This window comes from Hippopotamus amphibius, chromosome 9 (assembly GCF_030028045.1).
Source record: "Hippopotamus amphibius kiboko isolate mHipAmp2 chromosome 9, mHipAmp2.hap2, whole genome shotgun sequence".
In the NCBI taxonomy this organism is placed as follows: Eukaryota; Metazoa; Chordata; class Mammalia; order Artiodactyla; family Hippopotamidae; genus Hippopotamus; species Hippopotamus amphibius.
The window spans coordinates 67,014,344-67,041,439 of record NC_080194.1 but is presented as its reverse complement, the minus strand read 5'-3'; the positions used below and the strand labels follow the sequence as shown (position 1 = coordinate 67,041,439).

The following is a 27,096-nucleotide window of genomic DNA, read 5'->3' as shown; positions in this document are numbered from 1 at the left end:
TCTACCAGATCATCCACCAATCAACCAACCATCAACCCACCCACTCACCCACACAATAGTTAGTAACCCCTTTCCTTGAACTAGGTATTCAAGATGTTAGGAATGCCACGATGAATAATGACATAGTTCCTGTCTTCCAGAAGGTAAGAGTTCCTATGCGGTAGGGGTGAGCACCAAGTGTTAAATAGGTAATTGTAATGCAAAGTGATAAGTGGTCTAATAAAGGCTGTGGGAATTCAGAGACTTTGAGGAGTATGCACAGCAAAATCAAAGATCTGGGTTGGAAACCTAATGCAGGGACTTAACTAGCTGTGTACCCTCAGGCAATTAACTTTGATGCTATACGTCTCTATCTGTAGAAAGGAACAGTAATACTATCCTGGTAGGTTATACTAAGGATTAAACAAAAAAAAATAATAGAAAGCACTCAGTACAGCGCCAGACTCATCATACGAACTCTCAACAAATGGAAGTTATTAACATCACAAGAGGCTATGGAAGTTAAAGGTATTTACTGTATTTCAAGAGAGGAAAGGTAGGGTCAGAGGAACTTGCCAACTGTGTTCACAAAACAAAACCTGTGGCAAAAGGATGGGAAAAAAACAGGGTAAGAGGAGAATCAAGGTGGGTGATGCCCTTGGAGGGCAGAAGATTCTAATTTCTGTATTTTCAGCTGCTAGCACAAAACCTGACCCATATATTTGCTATAAATATGAATGGAATAACACACGTTAAGCAATAGGGTTGCAGAAAAAGATCTGGGCCAAACTGCTGAAAGCAAACATTTTACAGTGAAAGGAAACTTGGAGTCAGGAAACCTGGTGCAGTCTTTTGACTAATGACCGGTGTTTTTAAACTGGCTTCACAACTTACCTGATGTTTGGCCTTAGCAAAGTACCGATACCTTGAATCTCCTCACCTGTAAAATACGGAGAACACCTACCTTACAAAATTAGTGGGAGAATTAGTACCAAGCGATTACCAAAGGGCCTGGCAGTGGTAACACTCAATAATGACAGCGCTGCAGCCGCTAACTTCTCCATTAGGTCTTTTGTCCATACTCATGAAATGACAGAGCAAGAATACATTTTCTCCAATGCTCCAACCATCACTGAAAAATGACACTAGGTTTGCCGAGGATGAAAGGCCCCGCCCGGCCCGCGGCACACACACACACACACACACAGGTCACCTACGCCGACTGCAGTCCTGGAGTCTCCACGTGCGTCGCCGAGCGCTGGCGGGCGCGATCGGTACCAGACCGTTATAGAGACGGGGCCTAGACAGGCTGAATGTGAGACCGAGCGGAATTTCACCGAAAACCCGCCCACACTATCATCCCTACAGCCGAAGCCGTAGAAAAATAAAAAATAAACTGCAGGGAAGCCGGAAGTGACGCACAGCTGCGAGGAACCGGAAATGACCGCAGCACGCCGGAAGTTTAGTCGTTTCCAAGGCGACGGCTCAATCACCGCTCCAACCAGGTGGCTGGAGTCGGGACGCTGGAAAGCGACTCGGAGGAGAGGGTGCTCGCCGACGGCGGCCGCCGCCACAGCGAGTCGCGGAGAGCAGCAACCGAAGACGGCGGCCGCCGCACCAGCCATCGCGTGTGGAAGATAAACAGCCGGCACGGCCATCGCGGCGACCCGTCCAGGGAAAGAGCTAGCGAAGGCCAGGGCTTTCGTCGTGGCGAAGACAGGGAGAGAATCCGTGAAGACAGCGACCACCGCTGCAGGGTACCGACGGGAAGAGGAAGTGCAGACGTCGGCTTCTCCCGCAATGACTCGAGGAGGGTCAGTGAAAACCTGGGCCACTGCCGCAGTGTCTCTCAGGAGAGCGTCAGGGGAGACGGTGGCCACCGTCCCAGCAACTCTTGGGTGAGAGTAAGGGGAGACCGCAGCAGCGACGTGAGCTTAAGTGAAGTCGAAAGCCACCCCACCAGTGACTCCCGGGGTACGGTCAGAGAAGACCGCGGCCTCCGCCTCAGCGGGACTTGGGAGGGCGTCCGGGAGGCCCGGGGTCCCCGAACCAGCCGCTCCGGGGAGAGAGGCAGTGACGACCGCAGCCGCCGTCTCAGTGGCTCTTGGGAAGGCGGGAGCGTAGATGGCGGCCGCAGCCTCAGCAGTTCCTGGGACGGGGTGAGTGAAGACCGCGGCTACGTGGCCAGCGACTCCTCCGGGGTGAGCGTCGGCGAAGACGCCAGCCGCCGCCGCTTCTGGGAGAGAGAAAGTGAAGACGAAGCTTCCCGCTGCCGGGGCTTCTGGGAGAGAAGGACGGAGGACGGCGGCCCCGGGCCTAGCGACGACGAGGAAGACAGCCGCTGCTGCAGTGGCTCGTGGGTGACAGCGAGCGAAGACCGCCGCAGCAGCAGGGGCCTGGACTCGACTCCTGCCCGGAGTCCGAGGGGTCGCACCATGCCCGGGGTGTCCGACTCAGGCCCCTCCACCTCCTCCACGGAGACGGCGATCCCGTGTGAGTCAGACTCCTTCGCGGGCCCTTGTCTCTGCCCCACCCTTTTCTCACTTCAGCCCACAGGAGCCTTCGCCCCTTCTGGCAGTTCCCTTTTTCACCTGTCACTCCTCATTTCCCTTAATTAACCTATTTTTCAGTGGGTCTCAAAGCTGCTCACCTGGCTCCCATCCTTCCTCATTTCAGCTTTCCTTACTTTTTTCCGTCTGCGCCCATTCCTGAGACTTCGTTCCCAGCTGACATCAACTCATGTTAAAATGTATGGACCTTTTAAAGTTCTTGGCCTCTCTGCAGCGTTTGACTCTGTGGAGATATTAGACTTACCTAATTTTCTTCCACTCTACCGACTCTATCTATCTATCTTATCTAACCTGTCTACCTACCTACTTACCTATCTGTACTGACTTTTCTTCTATCCTCTCCTTAAAATGTTGCTTTTTTCCTTGTCATGTACTATACTTCAACCCTACTGAGGACCCTGGAATCTGTTATTCATTCAGTCATCCAGTAAATATTTATTGAATGCCTATTATGTGCTGTGTCTTAAAGATATGGAAGCAAAGAAGACAGGCACATTCCTTCTGGTGGGGAAGATAAATACTCAGCAAGTAACTACCAGCTGAGAGGGCCATTGGCTCCAGTAAAGGGTGAGGTTGGGGATCAGAAAAAGCTGCCTAATAGTGAGACACAGCCCACTGAGAGCTCAACTCCAGACCCTTCCTTGGAGCTGCAGACTCACATGGACAGCTCCTTTCTGGAACTCTTCCTTGGGCATCTCAAGATCAACACATTCAAAATATAACTTTATATTCATATGCCCTCGCTGTCTTTTCACGTTCGCTGTCTCAGTGGCAGTACACCACTTATGTAACTAAGCCAGACACCTTGGAGTTATCCTGTTACTCTTCCCTTATTTCACCCAGTATATCAGTCCAAGTTCAGTTCATCCTATTTCCATAATATATGTTGAATCTCTCTCCTTTTCTGTTCCTACTGCCATTCTCTTAGTTGAGGGTCTCAACCTCCCTCTAGTGTAGACTACTGTAGATATCTTCCTATATGGTCTCTCTACTCTTGCCCTTTTGCTCCCCAGCCAGTGAATTCCCCTCACTGCAGCCAGCCGTATAAATTCAGCATTACAAATCTGATCATTCTTATTCCTCTGCTTAAAATCCTTCAATGACTCACCACTCTCTGCTCAAGTCCAACAAGTTCCAGCACAGCCTGCCTGTCTAATTCTAGCCTCTTTTCCTTCCACTTTATGCTTCAACAACAGGGTGGGTATTTTTGTAGTTTCTTGACCTGTCCAGGATGCCTTTCCCTGCATCCATTTCACCTGGCAAATTCCTGCTAATCCTTGAAGATTCATCTTAGGTGTCACCTTCTCTAGGAATCCTTTTCTGCTCTCTTTCCCTCCTACCCTAGCTGAGTCTAATGTGCTTCTATAAATTCTTATGAATATTTCTGTTGTTGCTCTTACTATATTGTTTTGTAATTTGTGTTTGTATAGCTCTGTGAGTTCCTTGAGAGTAGAGACTGTGTCTTCTTTATCTTTTTATCCTTATCAGGTTAGTGTTGAATGGATGGATGGGGGGATGAGTGATTACTTTGGAATGGAATGTGGTGAGAAAAAAGGCTGTAAAATGAGATGGAGCCATTATGGGCAGGCGGAGACTGTCATACTGAGGGTTTGGATTTGATTCTCTCGACTAACAGTGAATAACCAGAAGCAGTTCAGAGTGGAGGCGTGAAGTGATCAAGATAGTGTTCTTGTATACAGTGGATTAGAGTGTCCCAGTATAAAATGGATTAGAGTGGGTAAAACATCATTTGTAGATCTTGCAGTACTAGTTTAAAAGAGAGTAATGGGGACTTCCCTGGAGCTCCAGTGTTTAAGACTCTGCTTCGACTGCAGGGGGCGCAGGTTTAATCCCTGGTTGGGGAACTAAGACCCTCCCCCCATGCCTGCGCAACGCCGCCAAAATATTAAAAAAAAAAACCAACAAACCATAAAGGAGAATAATGAAGGTCTGAACTAAGGGATTAACATCATTAAACATTTACCAAGTGGTGTGGTTTTTTGGGGTGCTTCCTTACTCCGTTCCCCAAATGCATATATCTTAATTGTTCTTCAAAGATTTGCTAGAATGCTTCCTCTTCCTCCTTTATTTTACCTGTACTCTTAGGATGTTAGTGTCAGATTTTTGATTTCATTGAATTTATCCCAATAAATTTTAAAGTGTCAGTGAAAAGAAAATGTCTTAAGTCCATATCTATTCATTGTGTTATCATAGTGCCTGCCATATGGTAGATGCTCAGAAAGGATTTTTGAGTAAAATGCATAGCATTTTGGTAAGGGTTGCTGTAAGATATGATTTCAGCTGTCAAGAAATTAACATGCTAATTGTGGAAAGAGGACATATGCATAGATAAATAGTAATACAAGGCTGCATAGATTATCTGCCAGAGGTGTTGGTGAGTTCTTTCAAAACAGTTTGAGGTCAGGAATTGTGCCTGTTTGTTTGGTTTAGGAAATGCTTTGATTGAACTATTTACTTCTTCCTTCTCCAACAACTGTCTGTTTGTGCTTAGATACTTTTATTACTTCTGGTTCACAATGCATATTAAAATATTTCACTGTGCAGGAAGGTTGACAATGCAGTCTTGATGTCTGGAACATTAAATTATAAAATATAAGACTAGATTGTATGAAGTAAAAATTGTGACCTGCCATTTCTTTCTTAGTGTAGGACATATGAGAAAGATATGAAAGATATTGATAACCTGTGTCTGCCAATGTGAGATAAGGTTCTGGTAAAATCTTTTTCACTGGAGAATGGGCCTTTGTTACAGAGAATTGCTGCACAAGTTTCAAAATGGTTACCTCTCTCCTCCCTCTACCAAAGACATGAAGTGATTTTTCTTGATTTTTCATAGTGACAACCTGGTGGAGTTTTGAAGGTAAAATCTTAGGGGGCCTCCTAAGACTATGGCCTTGAGGAGTTTCTCACTGTTAGGCTAGTACATACTGAGCCCTCAGCAGTTTGTCAAAATGACCATTTAAGTGCTTCTAGAAGTTTATGGTTCCAGTGGCTTCTGCTCCAGGTAAGCTGAACTTGACTGTGTTTCTCTGTATTTGCCTTTCTCTCCAAATTCAGGGTGACTGTTTGCCCTGAGACTTCAGTTCTCTGATGAGTCCAAGAAAAGTTGTTGATTTTTAGTTCTGCTTTTTTCCTGTGTGTATGGGGGTGACAACTTCTGTGCGCTTTACATATTAAGCTGAAATTGAAGTCTGATTAAGATGTTAATCACAAACATATTTGTAGTAAATTATTTGGAAAGCCAAAGTGATTTTGTGCTTTCAGTTCAGTCGTTGCTTTATAGTCTTTTTTTAGTTTTGTAATATATTTTAAGCAAATTGGTTTTTCAGTAGGTGCCAGGAAGAAAGTGCATTTCGGTAGCATACATGACGCAGTACGCGCTGGAGATGTAAAGCAGCTTTCAGAAATAGTAGAACATGGTGCCAGCATTAATGAAGTTGACATTCTCCATAAATTTACCCCTTTACATTGGGCAGCACATTCGGGCAGTTTGGAGGTAAGAAACTGTGTAAATTATTAAACTGAGGTAAGTTTAGAGCTGTTGGCAGTTTTGTAAATTTAGCATACAAGACTGAGGCCTTATGCTAGGCACTGCAAATATTTTTCTTTTTTTTAAAAAATGTATTGAAGTATACTTGATGTGTAAAAATTTATTTTATTGAAGTATACTTGATGTACACTGTACAGCAGAGTGATTCAGTTATTTATACATATATATACAAATATTTTTCTTTTCAATTCAGTCTAACATTTGGGTGTTCTGGTTAGCTTTGTAATAAGTTATCCTAAAACTTGGTGGCATAAAATAACCATTTATTTATGCTCAGGAGTAAACCAGGAATTTGGATTTCAGAGAGAGCTTGTCTCTGCTCCATGATGTTTTTAGCTCCAGCTAGATTTAAAAGCTAGGGCTGGAATCTTCCAAAGGCTTGTTCATGCAGACATCTGGTAGTAGATGCTGGCTGTCGGCTAGGAGCCTTGATTCCTCTCCATGTAGGCCTTTTTGTGAGGTCTCCACACCTGGGCTAGTTTGTGCTGCCTCACAGTGTGGTGGCTCAGTTCCAAAGGCAAGTGTTCAGGGTAACTTTCAGAGGAGAACAATGCATACCTAGCTCTATCAAATCCTAATATTTTTGCTGTAGTTGCTTCAGACTTTTGGAAAAGAAATGGAGTATCACAGATACATTTGAAGTCCCTGAGTGCCCCTCCCAGGTGTCATTTCTCTCCTTTCAACTCCAGTGGTATCTATTACCCTGAATTTGGTGTTTATTATTACCATCTATGTTTTATGCTGTTATTACATATGATTATATCACTGTTTTAAATGACATGTTTTGTATAAATGTCATCATATTATTTGTATCATTCTGCAGCTTGTTTTTTTTTGTTCAACAATGTGTTTTTGAATTTTAACGATGTAGTTACGTATATGTACTCCAGTTCATTTCTTTCAGCCGTGTTGTAATAGTCTCTTCTTAGATGAATATCAAAATTTATTCATTTTTTGATTGGTGGATATTTCATTGGTTTCTTTTTTTTTGCTAGTACAAGCAGTGCTTAGTGAATATTTATGTACAGCTTCTTTTTTATTAATTTATTTTATTGAAGTATAATTGATTTACAATGTATTAATTTCCACTGTATAGCAAAGTGATTGTTATACATATATATACATTCTTTTTCCATATTCTTTTCCATTATGGTTTATCACAATATAGTGAGTATAATACCCATGCTGTACAGTAGGGCCTTATTGTTTATCCATTCTATATATGATAGTTTGCATCTGTTAATCCCTAACTCCCAATCCATCCCTCTCCTACTCCCCTCCCGCTTGGCAACCACAAGTCTGTTCTCTATGTCTGTGAGTCTGTTTCTGGTTTGAAGATAAGTTCATTTGTATGCACAACTTCTTATTCTTGGGCTGTGTACAAAGCCAACTGGAATTTTTCTCATGATTCATGGTTATGTTTATGGAGCTTATTTTAGCTATTACATTTCCCCAGCCTGTAGGCTGCAGTAGGTCTATTCGCTATACATCTCTCTTTCCTCCCCTGCCACACGAACAGAGTATGCTTTCTATGAACATGGCTTCTCTGTGTGATTTCCTGTTTGTTTGGGCTTTTCTGCTTCTTGGAACCAAATCTGGTCCAAGAAATCTCCACCAGTTTGTGTGCCTGACTTGAACCGTAAGGGTTTTTGCTTTGGCCTTTTAGTGGCTTCCTCTCATCTGGGAGAAATGTGCCTTGACGGGTCTTTCTGAGCTTGCAGCCCTGCCTGAGGATTTTCTCTGCTATTTCCTCCCACATCCCTGTTTGATCTATACTTTGGCAGCTTTCCCATGTGTTTTGTGGTTTAGATGTCTCCTAGCTACATCAAAGATGGGGTTTTCTTGCTTGCTTTTTTTTTTTTTTTTAATGATTTTGAAGAGGGGAGGAAGTACTGATTTTACTGTGCCGTATTTCAAGTAGGACATCTTGCCATACAATTTATTTCATCTGTTTCCTGGGATCCTTTCAACTTCTCTGATTAACTTACCCTGCCTTCTCTAAAATTAGTGGTTTTCTTTATGCTCCTGGCACTGGGCATCTCTCTTCAACTTTACACTCTTTCTCCAGGCCATTTTTAGACTTCCTTGGCTTTTCACTTCTACATAATAATTCATTGATTTGCTTTCTCTCCTAAATTTGAGTTCTGGTTTCTGCATCCGGCGCTTATCAACAGCTCATGCATGTCTGACTGGCATCTCAAATTCAGTTGGTCTAAAACTAAACCGTTATTCTTTTCCCTCCCTTTCTTAGTTTTCCATGTTAATGTCCTTTGCATCATTATTGAGTTGTCTCAGGGTTTTACAAAAGCAAAACACAGTATCAGCATTTGTCTAGATGAAGTGCTTCATAATGCACATTGATGTAGTGAGAACTGATCTCTAGGTCAGTTGATTATGTTCCATCTTTGTCTCTCGAATTTGTCCTCTCCACCTTCATAGCCACTGCATTAGAGCTACTTGATTTCCTCCTTTCCTGTCTTGTCTACCTCTAGTTCATAACTGGCGTACAAAATTATTGCTCTAAAACAAATATCTGGTATTATTTAAAGGTACTTAAAACCTTCCTTAAATGCCTGTAGTGACTCTCTATACCCATAAAGTTTAAGCTGTTTAATACTGTAAACTTACCTCTCCAACCTCATCTCCCAACAGACTTGTTTTATGCTGCAGTGCTGGTGACTACTGTTGTTTCCCAAACTAGTCTGCTGTTTCATATTATCATAGACTGTGTACATGTCATTTCATCTGCCTCGGCTCACCTCTTCCCAGTGGTTAGCTTGCTGAAATCCAGGTCAGGTAGCACTCACTTGGCAGAGCCTTCTGTGTTTCCCCTCTCAGTATCCTCCAACTAGCAGCTTTTCCCTCAGTTTTATATACATTTAAAAAATTGTGTTTACCACATTGAATTCTATTCTCTATTAGATTTTGAGCTCTTTAAAGGTACCATTTGGGTTTTATTTATCTTTTTTTCCACAGCATCCAGCATAGTGTCTGGCATATTGGAGTCACATTGCGGGTTCCCAATAAATGTTTGTTATATTGCTGAATTTGTTGAATTAAATTTATATTTTTAGTGTCTAGCATAGTGTATAGCAGCTGTTCAAGAAATGTTTGTTAAATTTTAACAGAAATAAATCTAGAAAGGTTTTGGTGCCTTTCTACTTTCCCATTTAAGGATCATCTCCTAATTCTCCACTTGAGTACTGCAATAATACCTTTACTTTTTAAAAAAAATATATTTTATTTATTTATTTATGGCTGTGTTGGGTCTTTGTTGCTGTGTGCTGGCTTTTTCTAATTGTCGCAAGCAGGGGCTACTCTTCATTGTGGTAGGCAGGATTCTCACTGCAGTGGCTTCTCTTGTTGTGGAGCATGGGCTCTAGGCACGTGGGCTTCAGTAGTTGTGGCTCACAGGTTCTAGAGCGCAGGCTCAGTAGCTGTGGCCCGCGGGCTTAGTTGCTCTGTGGCATGTGGGATCTTCCTGGCCCAGGGCTTGAACCTGTGTCCCCTGCATTGGCAGGCAGATTCTTAACCACTGCGCCACCAGGGAAGTCCCAATACCTTTATATTTTGTTTTCCTTTCTGAAATTTCTTAACACTCATGATACTTATGTTGGTAATATAAAACGATCACTAAATTTACAACTGGTAAAAACTGTGCTTTGTTAGATTTCATTTTTTTTCTCCTGTCAGATGAAATCAACTTTAGAGCCCCAGTAGTAAACTTTTATTTTAGATATAGTTTGCACTTTCTGAATTTTCTTTTTTAAAAAAAATTTCTGTTTTCTATTAAATGAATCAGTCATCATACTTTTGTTTACTTCATTAAACATAAATTCTATAAAAAATAATTTCTTTTAGTTCTCTGAGGCTATTTGTAATAGCTGCTTTGAAGTCTAAGTTGAGCATAAAGGCGCTCTCAGAGATGATATCTTTCTCTTTTTTTTTTTTTTTTGGCCACGCCTCTCTGCATATGAGATCTTAGTTCCCTGACCAGGGGTGGAACCCATGTCCCCTGCAGTGGAAGCACAGAGTCCTAACCACTGGATCACCAGGGAATTCCCCTCTTGTTTTTATTTTTAAGCCTGACTTCATAAGGGTCATCCCTGGGTCAGCATAGCTTAGTGGTCAGCCGGTGATTAATCAGAGGTTGTCTTAAATACCTGGAGCCAGTAAGGAGTCCATCTTTTGCTAATGGGTCAGTATATGGTTTGGGAATGTTTTCAAAGTCCAAGCAGTTTACAAGTTAGCCTGGCTTTTTTTTTTTTTCCCCATGTGTTTTTAAGGCCTTATGTTTAGCCAAAAATGTCTAGCCAACTTGGGACCTCTTCAGTCTTTCCTGAGTATGAGCAACTTTGTACATGTACACAGCTTTTTAGATCACAGGGGATAAGTGGAATCTTAGCAAGGCCCACTTTGGCAGTCTCATTTCTTGGATTTTTCTGTTAATTGTCTAGGTGGTATTTAGTTTTGTTGTTTGCCCCAACCAGTATCATGACTTCAGGCTAGTTCTGATGTTGGCTTTGCTAGGATATTGCCACTGAAGATTAGAATTGCTTTTGGGAATGTGCCTGGGCATGGACTTTTCAGACCCTCCAGCAGGGCATGGAGCTGTCCAGCTGGGTAGAACGTAAGTGTCATGAAGCTGAGGGTAAGGATCCTTGTAGTCCCAGGCTAATGTGCCACAGGCTCTCCCTGTTCTTACTGAGAATCAGTAGATTTTTCTTGAATAAATGCTTCTCAGTTTGTTATATGCCTTCCAGAGTCTTTTTTTTTTTTTTTTAATAAATTTATTTATTTATTTATTGGCTGTGTTGGGTCTTTGTTGTTGTGCACGGGCTTTCTCTAGTTGCGAAGAGCAGGAGCTACTCTTTGTTGCAGTGCCTGGGCTTCTCATTGCGGTGGCTTCTCTAGCTGCAGAGCACAGACTCTAGGTGTGCAGGTTTCGGTGGTGGTGGCACGTGAGCTCAATAGTTGTGGCTCATAGGCTGTAGAGTGCAGGCCCAGTAGTTGTGGTGCACAGGTTTAGTTGCTCCAAGGCATGTGGATCTTCCCGGACCAGGGATTGAACCCATGTCCCCTGCATTGGCATGTGTATTCTTTTTTTTTTTTTTTAATTTTATTTACTTATTTATTGGCTGTGTTGGGTCTTCATATGGGCTTTCTCTAGTTGCGGCGAGTTGGGGCTACTCTTCATTGTGGTGCATGGACTCCTCATTGTGGTGGCTTCTCTTGTGGAGCATGAGCTCTAGGTGCACAGGCTTCAGTAGTTGCGGCACATGGGCTCAGTAGTTGTGGCACATGGGCTTAGTTGCTCCACAGCATGTGGGATCTTCCTGGAGCAGGGAATTGAACCCATGTCCTGTGCATTTGCAGCCCGACTCTTAACCACTGCACCACCTAGGAAGTCCTTGGCAGGCGGATTCTTAACCACTGCACCACTAGGGAAGTCCCCCTTCCAGAGTCTTTAAATGTTTTTTGTTTGTTTTTTAAAATATTTATTTAACTTTTGGCTGTGTTTGGTCTTAGTTGTGGCACGCAGGAGCTTCCTTGTGGCATACAGAATCTTTCGTTGTGGGGCGCTGGCTTCTCTAGTTGTGGTGCGACGGCTCCAGGGTGCATGGATCTGTAGTTGCGGCATTCAGGCTCTCCGGTTGTGGCTTACTTGCTCAGTAGTTGCAGCGCACAGGCTTTAGTTGCCACTTGGCATGTGGGATGTTAGTTCCCCAACCAGGGATTGAACCTGTGTTCCCTGCATTGGAAGGCAGATTCTTAACCACTGGACCACCAGGGAAGGTCCCCCTAAATGGTTGTTTTTCACAACTTTGCTTCTTTGGGAGGGTTTACCAAGCTCCTCACTTAGCCATTTCTGAAGTCCTGCTGCTTGGTCATTTGATTTTTGACAAAGATGCAAATGCAATCCAGTGGAGAACAGATAGTATTTTTATTCAATGGTGCTGGCACAATTGGGAAGAAAGTGAACCTCAACTCATACTTGGTACCATATGTAAAAATGTACTGAAAACAGATCATAACAAATGTAAAACTTAACCTTATATAACTTCTAGAAGAAAACATAGGAGAAAATCTTTGCAAATCATAAATATGACTAAGAACTTGTAGCCAAACTATACTGAGACTCTCACAATTCAATAGTAAGAAAACAACCCAATTATAAATGGGCAAATGACTTCAATAGACACGTTCTCAAAGAGGACATATGGATGGTAATGAGCACATGAAAAAAGTGTTTAACATCATTAGCCATTAGGGAAATGCAAATTAAAACCACAGTTAGATGCCACTATACACCTATTAGAATGGCAAAACAAAAACAAAAACATAACCCAGAAAAATGATAATGCCAAAGATTGACAAGGATATGGAGCAGCTAGAACTCTTGTATAGTGCTGGTAGAAATGTAAAATGGTACAGTCACTTAGGAAAACAGCTTGACAGTTTCATATAAAGTAAAACATATACTTACCTGTGTCCCAGCAATCTCACTTCTACATATTTACCCAGGAGTGAGAAATAACTTGTATATTAATGTTTACAATAGTTTTATTCTCCATTTCCTGTACAGTGTTAACATACAGTTGTTTCTCCATAGATATTTGTTGAGTAAATGAATGACTTACTGTGATTATTAGTGAGGTTGAGCTCTCCTCCCCCCCCCCCAAATTTTATTGGCCATTAATCTCCATAACAGGCAAATGATACCTAAATGATTAGCCTTTTCAAAAAATGATATCACAATGACTGATGTGACAGTGTACCCCAATAATATAGTCAATTCTTTTAAAAAGAAAGAAACTTCTTGAAGGTAGAATCTACAAACTTGAACATATAAAGACAGTAACACTATATGTGGCACAGACCTCTAGTACTGGATTATATTGAGACTTAATTAAAAAAAATCTTAAATGAAGATGTATCTGACTCCCTCCCTTTGTTTAATATGCCACTTGTTTTCTTAGGAAGTATCATCAGAATAACAATGTTTACTCTGACACAGAAGTTTCTGGACCCAATTAAAGATCTATGGCAGAGGTTGTAAATTGGCAGCCATCGAGTGAATTTGACCACAGATATGTTTTGTTTGGCTTGTAGAGTATTGGTCCAACATAAGATTTGGACCAGCATTTCACTCACTGCAAAAACTGGCTGGGATTGAGTAGCGTTTCACCTTATGGACAAGGAATGTGGTCTCCAGTTTGCCATAGCTCCTACCACGCTGTATTGTTTACCCACCAGTAGGGTCAAATGTGGGTTACCATATCATTGTGCTTGTGCTTTTGTTTTTCTTATACCTGGCCCCTTCATTCACTTATGCTTCTCAGGTGTAGTATCATGATGATAGACTAACTTAAAAGATATAAAAGTGTTAAAAATATCTGCTAACATGGTTAACATGGTTATTTTCTTAATGTAGTGTCTTCATTGGCTCCTCTGGCATGGAGCTGATATCTCACAAGTAACAGTGAGAGGTTGGACAGCAGCTCACATAGCTGCAATCAGGGGACAGGATGCTTGTATGCAGGTAATAATAACTTTGATTACTTTTTAAAATTCGATAAGTTTAATTACTTTTGGATAGTTCTGTTGGGCTATTGCCTTTATTCTAATAATTTGATCCCATAGACTTAGTAGTTCTACGTTCTAAACAAAAACTTACTGGATTCCAGGACTCAGATATTTTGGTACCAACTATCACTCAAACAGATTGTATAAGATCGGAAATTATTTTATCTCTAAAGTAGTTAGCTGTCTGTTTGCGTTGTTTTAAGGGGTGTCACAGTCATGCCCAGATTACCTTCTTTATAGCTTACCATGCCTAAAATTCCTCATTTAATGTATTTCCTGGCCAGAGTTATACATTAATATGTGGCAGGATATAGTTTATTAGAGTAAATAGATTTAATCAATGTGGTGAGATGGACTGGAACTTCGAGGAATACAAAATCATATAAGCAAACAGTCCCTGCCTATAAGAAGCCTGAGACTCTATTTGGAATGACAGGAGCTTTACTCAGTGAGTTACAAAACAGTACAAATCACAGTCTATGAGTAAGGTTCTCATGAAAAGTGTAGATGAGAAGAACTGTAGAACTTAAGAGAAGATAGAGGAATCATAAATGGAGGATATGAAACTTCAGCTAATCCTAAAAGAATGGGTTGGTTTTAAAAAGATAAGTAGTGAAAAAGCATTGTAGGTAGGGAATGTGTCAGGAGCAAAGAAAAATAATTATTATTTATTAAACACTTTTTATGTGTCAATCACAGTTTTCCATGCATCACTTCAGTTAATACAATAATCTTATGTTTCCCTTCACATAGATTAGAAAACATATTCAGAGAGTAAAGTACGTTGCTTAAGTTAGTGACAAAGCCAAGGTTTGAACCTAGACTTTGTCCTATTAACCTCTTTGCTATAAGTCTGTGTGAAATCTTTGAATTGGAAAAATGAAGTTCAAGGAAGATACTGTTATATGTGTTTGACTGAGTGTAAATGGTTTGTTCTGAACTAAGTTTAGTTAAAGCCAGATTTGTAAAATGTCTTAGGAATAGAATAAAGATTCATTTGTATAGGAAAGAAAGTTTTGTATGTATATTATACTATACATATAGTAGAGTTTTGTATGTATACTATATACTGTATATACTTATATGTGTATATGTGTGTGTGTATATATATACACACACATGCATACATACACATGCACATGAACATTGCGGAATGTGGTAATGAAAACCATATTTCAGGAAATTATTCTAGCAAGAGGTATCCAGGATTATCTAGGATGAGGAGAGTTTGGAAACAAGAAAATCAGCGACTTTTGGTATTATCACTAACCACAGGAGGTGAGATTAGTTGGTGGCAGTGGGAAACAAAGAAAATTATTTAAAACATCTTGCAAAGCAGGCATTGACAAAGTATAGTGAGACTGTAAGGTTTTGAGTCAGAATGACAGATAATTATGGGACTGTAGATAGGGACATCTGAAAGGCAGGGGAGATTTGGGAGGAAGGATGTTGAGTTCATTTTGGCCCACGTTGAGTTTAAGGTGCCTGTAGGTCGTTCAGATGCATAGGGTCCAGGCAGTTGAAAAGGGCGCTGGAGACAAAGATTTCAGGAGTAATAAAGCTTAGAGACGAGTATAGAGTATTGAGGACTGAATATTGAATGTTACTAGTAGGGATGGGAGGAAGCCGTGAAATGAGTAAAGAATTCAGAGGAGAAAGAGAGAGGGAGAGCCAGGATCCATTAGGGCTGTGCAAGTGAAGGAAGAAGCTGAAGAAGTCAGGCAGAGTATCAGTTGCAGAATAAAACTAAGGGGAATAACACTTAAGGAAATGCCACTGAACTAGAGAACTCTCTATAGGGGGAGGTTGGCTATATTTCTGTGCAATGATAGGGGTAGCACCCAGTTTGCAGTTGGATTTGAAGTTGAAGCATTGAGGTATTAATTTGAAAAGTAGGCAATGAAAGGAAGGAGCAAATACAATAGTAACTTCAGGGGATATCGGGGTCAAATGAAGCTTTACTTGACGCTTTCCTTCCTCTAAGCATTAGTTTAAGCCATTCCCTCTGCCTTGATTGTCCTTCTCTTCCCCAAAGTGATTGAGCTCTTCATTCTTAGAATTTTTGTGGTGCTTTTGTGTACAGTACTGTGTTGTTACTTACTAAGGTCTGCTTTGTATAGTTGAATATCTTTGTCTCTACCTATGTCCTAATTCCGTAAGTTGATACATCTTCATATTCTTTGTAATGATATAGTAAGCCCTCAATATATGGTTTATGATGATTATTGAGTAGTTTGTTGATGGGAATCAGGCAAAATTACGGAGACTATTCTTCCTAAAACTCTTGGTAGGAATTACGACTAACTAAACTTTTGCTGAGATACTGGTAAATATAGGCTGGTTAAAAAAGGAAAAAAAAGTCTGAAGGAGAAAAAACTGAAAAATATTAGCTAATAATTTTTTAAACCAATTACGCTGTATATTATATAAAGGGGTGTGTTGTGTAGGGTGTGTTGTGTATATGATATAACCCGTATACAGAAACTGGGCCAATTGTAAATTCAGATGGAATCTCCTCAGATGCAGTTAGAAGTTTGATTTGGAGCTTAGAACTGGTTACTTAAATAATGAAATCCTTTTATTATATTCAAAACTCAGTTAATAAAAGATTCTGCTTTTGAAATAGAGGAAGTTAAATTTCAATTTTATTAGCTTAGCATTAAAGTATTTAAGTTAGTGGTTATTAATCTGTGCTCATGAGAAGTTTGTTTTATAAATTATACGTATATGCTCAAATCAGAACGTGAAATCAGGTATAAGTGTCTCCCAGGCAATGCTAAAAAGTATCTCAAGCATTTTCTTAGGACTAGCTAAGAATTTCTTACACTTTGTGTGTAGCGTATATGTAAGAACCTATGTAACAGCTTAGCTGTAGGTTAATAAATTGCTTGCCTTTAAATAATCTGCATCTGCATTTATGATTTAATGTCTGCGTTCATAAATTCATTCTTATTTCTCTACTTTCAGGCTCTTATAATCAATGGAGCCAATCTGGCAGCTCAAGATGATCGTGGATGCACTCCTTTACACCTTGCTGCGACACACGGACATTCTTTCACTTTACAAATAATGCTCCGAAGTGGAGTGGTGAGGGATTCCTATTAATATGTGAGAATGTATAGTTATATAGTGGACTAACACTTGGTAGTCTGATTATCTCTTCCTGACTTTGTAAATCTTTCTGAATTGCTGTGTGTTTACCTGTTTCTTTTGTAACTCTTATTTCATACACTAGTTTAGAAAGTGACTTATAGCTCCAGAAATTTCATTTACTGTGATATTTATTTTTAATATTACCCAGTGGTTGTAAAAAATAACTTCTTATAAGAATTAAATATTTTTTCATTAACTCTTTGGTTATGCTCCCAAGGATATGATTTAATCATTTGAATCTGTCTCTTTCATTTTATTGGTCAGGAACTTGTGACCAATAAAATGACTAGTTAAGTTCCTTTTTAGAAACGATTTTTATGTGGCTACTTATGTTTTTTTTTTAAAAGACTTTAAGATTTCATTAGTATGTTATTAGCTCATATGTTCAAATCAGTGGTTGCAGTAAATATTTCCATGATATTTAGTGTTTGCCTTATAGTTTTAAGAACAGCCTCCAATTCTCATTTGCAGAAGTAAGCTGCTAGACTTAGTGTTTCCCTTACAAAATGGAAAGAAACTGAGTCCTTGTGAATGTTACCCCTAGGATCCCAGTGTGACTGATAAGAGAGAGTGGAAACCTGTGCATTATGCAGCTTTTCATGGGCGACTTGGCTGTTTGCAACTTCTTGTTAAATGGGGATGTAGCATAGAAGATGTAGACTGCAATGGAAACCTTCCAGGTATTTGCAAAAGCAAATATTTTGTTTTTTTTTTATTAATGTAAACCTTTAAAGTGTTTGATCATGTTTAAGAAATTTAAACTGTCATCATTCTAATATTTCCTAAAAAAACTAAAGTAGTAAATATGTTGACGAACATTTTTTATCTCATATTATGTCTATGTTATGTACCCATCATGTGATTGGTTTTTTTTTTTCCCAGAACTATATCAACAAAAGAGAAATAGGCAAAATTAAACTTGGATTTGCTCTTCCCACCAACTGTTTCCCTCATCTACTGTTTAGTGTTGTTTTTTAACTTCATATGTCTCTTCCCCACAGACTACTTAAAAAAATAATAGTACATATAGTGGATACTAGTGTCTTTGAGTTAATTTGCTAATTGCAGTTGTCTAGCCTGTGATCAACTCGCCAATTGAGACCTATACTCTAAATACCCTGTCCTCTTCTAAGAGGTGGTGTAGAAGTTCAGAAAAGAGTTAGAACACAGTAAGATTGGTTACTGAAAACAATACTTGAGTTATATCTTAAAGGAATCTCAGATAGCAAACAAATGAAGGGGAAGTCCAGGCAAAATAATCACTTTGATCAAGTCCCTTCACTGCTTAAAAACTCCCTGGATCCCTGTGGATCTCTGATTCCTTAGCTTGGCATACTGGGCCTTCATAATTTGGCTCTGACCTACCTCCCTGCCCTTATCTTCCATCCCGTGACACTGCTATCTCGTATCATTTTGCTTCTTTCTGAAGGACATCCTTTAGTGTTTGTTTAGTGAAGGTCTGTTGGTATGAACTCTCTCAATTTTTGTGTATCTGGAAGTAATGATTTTACTCTCAGTCTTTTTAAAAAAAATTTATATTTGAAGTGTAACATACATACAGAGAAACGCCCAGTTGAAATGCACAGCTCCCTAAATTTTCACAAGTGAACACTTCTCTGTGACCATTAGCTAAATCAAGAAACAGGGTAGTCTCCTTCATGTCCTCTTTCTAGTTACTACCAACTTCCAAAGTTAATCACTACCTTGACTTCCAAAATAAAAAGTAGTATTGTTTTCCTTCTGAGCCATGGAATACAAAAATACACTGGTGTCCTTTTGTGTGTGGCTTCTTTTGATTTTCCAAAGTGGTTGTTACCAATTTATTTACCCACGAGCAGTGTTTAAGGCTTTTAGTTACTTGACTTTCTCATTAACCCTTGATACTATCAGTGCTTTTAGTTTTAGTCATTCTTTTGAGTATATTAATATCTCAGTGTGGTTTTAATTTGAATTTTCCCTGATGACTAGAGATGTAGGACATCATTTCATATGATTAATGACTGTTTATTTTCTTCTGTGAAATAACAGTTTGAAGTTTCTGCGTTTTTTTAACTGAGTTGTCCATCTTCTAATTGAATTGTAGGGGTTTTTTATGTATTCTAGTTACAAGCTCTTTGTCCCTTACGTGTGTTGCAAATATCTTTTCCACTTTTTAAGTGTCTTTTCCATTCTGTGTCTTGCCTTTTCATTCTTTTAAGATATTCTTTGATGTATAGAAGTTTTCATTTTAATGTAGTCCAGTTTAATAAGCTCTTCCTTTATGGTTAGTATTTTCTGTATCCTGTTTAAAAAAAAATCTTTTCCTGCTCTGTGGTCATGAAGACACTCTTCTAGGAATTTTATTATTTTACTTTCACATTTAGATCACCAACCCACCTGGAATTGACTTTTCTGTAATACAAGGTAGGGGGGCAGTTTAATTTTTATTTAATTCTGTATTGAATTTGCCTGATTGTTAGTCTCTTGTTGCCTGCTCATTGAAAAAAAATTCAACTTTTATTTCCTTAAACATATATAATTATTTTATAATCATGTATAGTATATTTTTATTTTTATTTTTTATAGTATATTTTTAATAGTATAATGTAGAGATTAAGAATATGGCCTCAGGACTAGACTGCTTATATTCAGACCTTGCTCTTAAAAATTATTAATTCAAAATTTATTAAGCATCTATGTGTCAGTCTGTAGGTGCTGGGGATATCATTGCAAATAAAACAGACAAAAGTCTCTGCCTTTGTGTGGTTGTGGGGGGGAGACAGACAATAATAAAAATGAATGAACAAAATATATGTTATATTAAATAGGGATAGGTGTTTGGATTAAATAGCAAAGGGGAGTAGAGTGTTACAGGGGACGAAGTTTAAAATAGGATGGTCAGGGAAGCCTTCACTGAAGAGGTGACAGTTGGGTGAAGACTTGGAGTTGAGGGAGCAAGTCTTGATATTCTTGGGGAAAAAGATTTTAAGAAGAGGTAACAGCAAGTGTAAAGCTCCTGAGGCAGAGTTATGCCTTGTGTATTTGAGTACTGGCAAGTAGTAACAGCAAGTCAGTGTGGTTGGAACAGAAGTGAGGAGGTAATAGATGATGAGGTCAGAGAGGTAACAGGAGCCATTGAAGGATTTTGAGTGTGGGAGTGACATGACCTATGTTTAAGAGCATCATTTTGGCTATTGTGTTTATAATACTAGATTGTAGTGAGGGTGTGGGTATGAGTGGTTGGGAATTTGATGCAATAATTTAGGCTACTGTTTGGTTGGACTAAAATAGAGGCAGCAAAGATAGAAGTAATTAGGGCCTGTGTATCTCTTATAGATACAGCCAGTAAGATTTGCTGATTGATTAGATGTGGGGAGCAACAGAAATGGGAATCAAGGATGGCTCCAGGGTTTTTGGCCTGACCTTCATGGAAAGGAGAACGTTGCCATTAACTGAGATGGGGAAAGCTGTGTAAGGAATGTGTATGCAAAAAGGGTAAGGAGTTCAGTTTTTGACCTGTTAAGTTCAAAATGCTTATAATACATTTCAGTGTGTATGATGAGTAAACAGTTAGAGGGATCTGAACCTTCAGAGGGAGTTTTTTAATGGGAGGTTCAGCTGAGAAAGTGTACAGTGGCATGTGTTGAAGACTTATCTTTTGGACATTGTTATTTAATTGATTCTCCTGAGTTTTATTGGTCGCTTGGGCACTGCCCTACTTCTCCAGAGCCAAGATTTGTATGTGAATTGGACTCTTTCCCAGATAGTCACTTCTCAAGAGGCGTAAAGGCTCTCTTGTTCTTTGTAATCATTGTCTCTAAGCTTGTAATACCCCAGAGCCATTCCTATTTTTTGCAGGTTGTGGGTTATGGCTCTCCCTCAATCTGATTCATTATATTGGGTTGGCCAAAAAGTTCATTCAGGTTTTTCCGTAAGATGTCGCAGAAAAACCTGAATGAACATTTTGGCCAACCCAATATTTTCTTTCAGGGATTCCTTAAAATTTTTTGTCTGTTCATGGTGTTCTTGTCTGTTTTTCTTGTCCCTTATGGCTTAAAAAAATATCTTTCCTATTATTTTCAAGAATTTAAGAGAAGAAATGATGAGATGGTGTGTGTGCTTAGTCTGCAGTTTTGATCCAGTCTTCTTGTTTATAATAAAAATAATGTTTATGAAAAAGTGACAAAATACATAGTGATAAAAATAACATCACCCCTATTTACATAGTGACAATTTTGGTTTATTTCTTCCACTTTTTTCCAAAATATTAAGATAAATTTATCTGTCTAGCACCTATATTACATAAAAGGCATTTTTTTCCATATAATTATAAGCTGCACAATTGGGATTTCACTTTCCAAGAAAATTTTCTAAGACCTGATCTTTGGTGACCCTCACTTGGCCTTTTTACATTCACAGTAAGTGTAACTAACTATTCAGCCATTTAGTCTCCTGCTGTGGCTTGACTAGAAGGTTGACTGAACAAGGACATGTAAGCTGGAAAAATGGTCTGTTGTCCTTGCAGCCAGAGTACATGCCTGTTATATAGGGTAGAGATAGTTGTCTCCCTAGGAGGATTAGAATTAATGTGTTGTTTCTTTTTTTTAAGTTATTTTATTGTCAATTTAAAATTAAATCATTTTTTCTCTCACCTATAGTTCATTTAGCAGCCATGGAAGGCCACCTTCATTGTTTTAAATTCCTACTCAGTAGAATGAGCAGTGCCTCCCAAGCTTTGAAAGCCTTCAATGATAATGGAGAAAATGTATTGGACTTGGCCCAGAGGTTCTTTAAGCAGAACATTTTACAGTTTATCCAAGGGGCTGAGTGTGAAGGAAATGATCCAAAAGATCAAGAAAGTAAGTAATAAACCTGAAGTATTTTAGCATTTAATAAGTAGAATAAATGGAGAAGGAAAAGAAAGGAGTTATAAGACAAAGGTTATGTTAAAATATGTTACATATCATTATCCACACATTCATCCAGATTCTCTTCTTTACATGAAATATTTTAAGCAGAAATATAGAGAGATTAATGTAATGTAATGAACACTCTTTATACCACTAGATTTAAGAATAAAATATTATAGGTGAGATACACTTGAAGCTTCCTGGTTCTCTCTCCTTAATACCATTCATTCCCTTTTCTCCCTCCTCAGAGGTAACAATTATTTTGGATTTATAATTCCATTCTGTGGTTTTATATTTATGTACTCACAAAAATATGCAGTATTATTTTGTGTATTTTTAGAGTAAGAAACTAAACTGTTGTAACTAATAAGAAATCCTAAAATTCAGCAGCTTAAAGGATATAGAAGTTTATTTCTTTTATATGACAGCCCTGGTTGGAGAGTGAATCTGTTCTATGTAGTCATTTAGGGACCTGTTATCTTCCCAACTAGCTCTCTCTAGTTGTTGCTAATCCAGCAGGAGGTAGGGAGAGAACAGAGAGTATAAGCTAGGATTTTCAAGGTCTAATTTGCAGTCATCACTTTTGCTAACATTCTATTGGCAAGAGTTTAGTCACATGGCCACACCAGCTGCAATGAAGCCTGGAGAATTCAGTACCCAGCTGAGAGGCCTCAGTTCAGCTGCAACTCTTGTTACTATGGAAGGAAGGGGATTTTAGTGGACAACTAGAAGTCTTTGAAACTTCTTTTAAAACTTTATGAAAATGGCATAAAATCATATGTATCTTTCGCTGACTTTTTTTTCACAAAATGTTATGATTTTTGAGATTTATTAGACAGGTGTATTCTAGTTTATTCTTTTAAATTGTTTGTGTAGTATTGCATTTAATAAAAAACATCATTTATCCATTCTCGGATTTGATATTTAGATTGTTTAGTTTTCAGTATTACAGTCAATGTGGTAATGGGTATTCTTGTATGTGTTCTTGTTTACATGTACAAGATGTTCTTTAGAGAAGTGCTTTCCTACCTTTTCCACACATAGCCCATATAGAAAATGATATTTTCATGGCACACTGGTACTGTTGGATGAGGCTTTTTGAGGTACTGCCTATCTTCTTTGAAGTTGAGAGTTAAGAGCTCTTCCTTGGTAAATAGTTGCGAAACTCTAAGTTTTGCTTGGTGGGAAACTCCCACCTTCAGTATAAATAGGTATAAATGCTGCATTCTTCCAAAGTGGTTGTAGTAATTTATACTCTCATCACCAATGTATGGTGAGAATTTAGACAAACAATATTTAGTATTACAAGACTTTAAAAACTTTGCCGTTTAGTTGGGTATGAAAAGGTTTGTGTTTTGATTTGTGTTTTTTTGATTACTAATGAGGCTGAACATGGTTTCATAAAGTTATTGGCTATTCTAGTTTTCTCTTCTATGAATTGCCCATAGAATTGTGTTCTTTGCCCTTTTCTCAGTAATTTGAGTTCTGATACCAATCGTTTATTAATTTTATCTGATATAGACATTTTCTCTCACACAGTGGCTTGTTTTTTCACAAATGATATCCTTTTTAAAAACAACTTTATTAAAGTATGATTTACATAAATAAACTGTATTTAAAGTATGCAGTTCAATGAGTTTTGATATATGTCATGAAATCACCACCACAATCAAGATACAAAGCACTTCCCATTATCTGAAATATTTTTTCATACCCTCTTGCAGGTCACCCCTCCTTTCACCCTGGCCCCACACAACCACTGATTTGTTTTCTGTCACTATAGATTAGTTTGTGTTTTCTAATGGAAATGGGTTTCTAATGGGTTTCTCTGATCTTTTGAGATTCATTTGTGTTATGTATATTAGTAGTTTGTTACTTTTTATTGCTGAATAGTATTCTGTTGTGTGGATGTACCATACTTTGTTTATGCATTCTATTTGCCAGTACTACACAGTTTTGATTACTGTAGCTTTATAGTAAGACTTACATTCAGGTTTTATGTCTCCAGCTTTGTTCTTTTTAAAATACTCTTCGGGTATTCTAGGTTTCCTTTCCATATGTAAAAATGGGAATAGCTATCTCAGGGTTGTTAAGAGGGTTAAATGAGGCAGTCCTTACAAGTGCTTATTACCATGCTTGGCATTCAGTAAGGGCTCAGTATATGTAGTTGTTATCACTAAAAACATTTTATGAAGTAAATACTATGTGCTAGGCACTAGGTGAGGTGTATTCATACCTGTATATGTGTATGTATATGTACACACATATACTTTATCTGCTTTCTATTGCTTTTGCTTTCTTCACTTCCTTATAAACAGAGAGGGGGGGAGTGGTCTGTGCAAATGTAGGACTTGAGACCAAGTATGTCTTTTACAAAGGGTTGAAAATGACCATCTCCTTGTGTTTTGTGGTGGCCTGAGAGAAACAGGGAAGATGGCGGGAATAGTTCTGGGACAATATGCTCCTGGCATGTTTGAGATCTGAGGGATGGAAAGGTGACACATTTAATAATAATCTTATTTTATAATTCTCTTTTTATTACTTGTTGTTGTATCAACTGCACTAATTCCAATATAACATTCTCATACTTGAGTTAATATTGAAACCTGACTGATTAAGGCAGGGAAAAAGAACAAATTCCTGTGAATGAATTCCTGTGTTTACTGAAATGCTGAATTTTTTTATTCACAGCTTTAGCATTTCCAGGTCATGTGGCTGCCTTTAAGGGTGATTTGGAAATGCTTAAGAAATTAATAGAAGATGGAATAATCAATATTAATGAACGTGATAATAATGGATCCACTCTTATGCATAAAGGTAAGTTATGATTCCTGCTTCATCTTCAGTTCTGACATAATTGCTGTTGAGTTATTTACCTTTTAAAATAATCAGGAAGTTTTCTGGCGGTCCAGTGATTAGGACTCTAAGCTTCCACAGCAGAGGGCACGGTTTGATCCCTGGTTGGGGAACTAAGATCCCACATGCTGTGCGGTGTGGCCAAAAAAAAAAAAAAATTCATCAGAAATACATGAAAATGTAAAACTTTTCCTGATACCTTAAGAGCTATCAGTCTACCTTGTATACAGAGTGCTTAATTTTCAATTCAAGTGTGATATTCCCTTTATGATGTCAGGTATTCACACATTACATTTGAGGGTAATTCCAAAAGACTCTTGTGACACTGTCATGTTAGTTAAGATGTGAAATTCACTGCCAGAGAAGTTTCTGAGGACTAACATTTTCTTTGGACTAAAAATGACCTATTAATTTATTAAAACAGAAACCATTTCTCTTGAAAAAAGGTAGAGCAGAATTTTCTTCTTTCTTGTATTCTGCAAAAATAGTTTTACTTCCATAGAAATAACAATAAACATTAGATTTGAACACATTTTCAAAATGTCTGCAACTTTTCTCTGTACTCTTCTTCCTACTGTGTGGAATCCTAAAATATTAATCTTTTTGTTTGTTTTTTAATCAGACTGTCAAATTGTCAACTCATTGGAAATATACACTCTAGGATTTATTCTTGTCAGTCTTTTATTTATAAAATCAAAAAACCAAATCTTTAAGCTACTGCATGTGAATTTCCATTCTATTTCATTTGTGATATTATGTCGTAAGTTTCTTCATATTCAATGGCATGTAATTCTTGTAAAAGTCTTAGTGTAAAAAGTAGGCTTGTTGATAAAGTCTTGTATTATTTCATAAATAACTTCTGGTAGTCCCAATCACAGATTGTGTTCCTATTGGTTCTGTTGTTAGCTTAATCATTAAAGTTCATTTAGTTCATATTATGTCTCCTGTATAGAATCTAAGCACCATGTTTTATAAGAGAAAGAGGTGTGGAGCAGAAAGATGAGGAACGTGAAAGGGGTTTCTCCTGACACAGAAACGTGCCTACTTTGGTAAACATTCTACCCTAGACTTGGAGAATTTCACTCTATCTCTGCTGGCTCTCTAGGGGTAAAACTCTTCACCATGAGATTTGTGAGTGGAGAGGAGACTTAAAATGTTCATAAAATGTATTTTTTTTTTCTTTTTTGACTGCACCATGTGGCATGTGGGATCTTAGTTCCCTGACCAGAGATCCAAACTCATGCCCCCTGCATTGGAAGTGCAGAGTCTTAACCACTGGACTGCCAGGGAAATGTATTTTTTAAAAAAATGTGGTGCTCTGGAGCAAAGCCCTCATTTCATATCCTAGGTATAACCAGTTTTTATTGCTGATGTGTATATGGGGTGTCGTAGCACTGTAGCAAAGATAGGCTGGCTCACTCATGGTGTAATAATGTATCTTCAGGGAATAATAAAGTAAGCTTCATTGATGGCTGGTTTTCATCCTGTCTCAGTTATTTCTTTACCACTTGAACTGAGATGGAAATGAGGGACCTGGAAGAAAGTTCTGAAGAGACTGAGATACAGTGATAGGGTGTTTGGGATGCAGCAGTTGTGAGGAGGTGGAAGGGTGAAAGTGAGGAGGAACCAGAAGGGTTTGCCCTTCATCCCTTCTCTAGTCAGTCTGTCCATTAAGGACTCTCCAGTCGGGGTGGACCAGATGCTGTGGTGGAAGGGTGATAGGTGGCTACAGCTGGGGGATGGGCACTTTGTGTACATTAGCCTTTTCCTGGGGAACATCTGTATGTTTAAGTCATACCCAAATTGGGTATATAAAAGTTGATGTCTCTTTAATTCACATTTCCCACATTTTTGTCAATCTGTCTGATACTTCCTCTCTAATTTTAATTTTGATTCAGTAAATAAGCTACAGTATCTGTTATTGAGGCATTCTTCTTAGTCACTTAATGATTGTTAAATCCACTGTTACTTCTCTTTTCTTTCATTTGCTCTGAAGCCATGATTATTTCAAATCATTTCTTAAAAATGTCTAGCTACTGCATAATTTTATTTTTTTCTTTTAATCAATGTATTCTAGTCAACATACAATACGGATTTTGGATAAAAGTCCTTTAATTGTATTTCATTGTAGATAAATTACTTAACCTCCTCCCATCCCCACCCTGCCTTTGTATACATTACCTGTGTAATAAAATGTAACTGTTGAGTTAAACTCATACTATCTTATAAAACTCACCATTATCCATGATTCATAAATATGATTTTGTAACTCTTAGAGACAGAGTTGTTGCTGTTTTTGTCTAAAGCGGGGTTATTTCTGGGAAATCCCATAGTATTCTTTGTTAGCTGGTTTTGGATTTTCTGAGAGAAACCCTAGGCTCCTTAGGAGCCAGCTCTTTGGCAGATGGCTGTAAGCCAAGCAGAGAAGGGCAGGAAAGAGTTCTTACAGATCTTTGTAAGCTGGGCTGTAGGGCTATAGTGAGGGGGTTGC

General features: G+C 38.7%; 1 protein-coding gene across 3 annotated transcripts in view; it reads left to right on the top strand.

Moving 5' to 3' along the window:
* The first annotated feature begins 2,349 nt into the window (after nucleotides 1-2,349).
* The window catches only part of ANKRD42 (ankyrin repeat domain 42), a 45,048-nt gene continuing 20,301 nt past the window's right edge, over nucleotides 2,350-27,096 (top strand). The window contains exons 1-7 of one of the 3 annotated variants that reach the window (XM_057748705.1): nucleotides 2,350-2,472; nucleotides 5,900-6,066; nucleotides 13,556-13,663; nucleotides 16,675-16,794; nucleotides 17,405-17,540; nucleotides 21,498-21,698; nucleotides 24,441-24,566. In XM_057748705.1, the coding sequence (XP_057604688.1) occupies nucleotides 2,415-2,472; nucleotides 5,900-6,066; nucleotides 13,556-13,663; nucleotides 16,675-16,794; nucleotides 17,405-17,540; nucleotides 21,498-21,698; nucleotides 24,441-24,566 (916 nt within the window). In that variant the 5' untranslated portion in view covers nucleotides 2,350-2,414. Of the gene's footprint in view, nucleotides 2,473-5,413; nucleotides 5,575-5,899; nucleotides 6,067-13,555; nucleotides 13,664-16,674; nucleotides 16,795-17,404; nucleotides 17,541-21,497; nucleotides 21,699-24,440; nucleotides 24,567-27,096 lie in introns of those variants that run through there. The other 2 variants (XM_057748706.1, XM_057748707.1) reach the window with 2 other exon arrangements.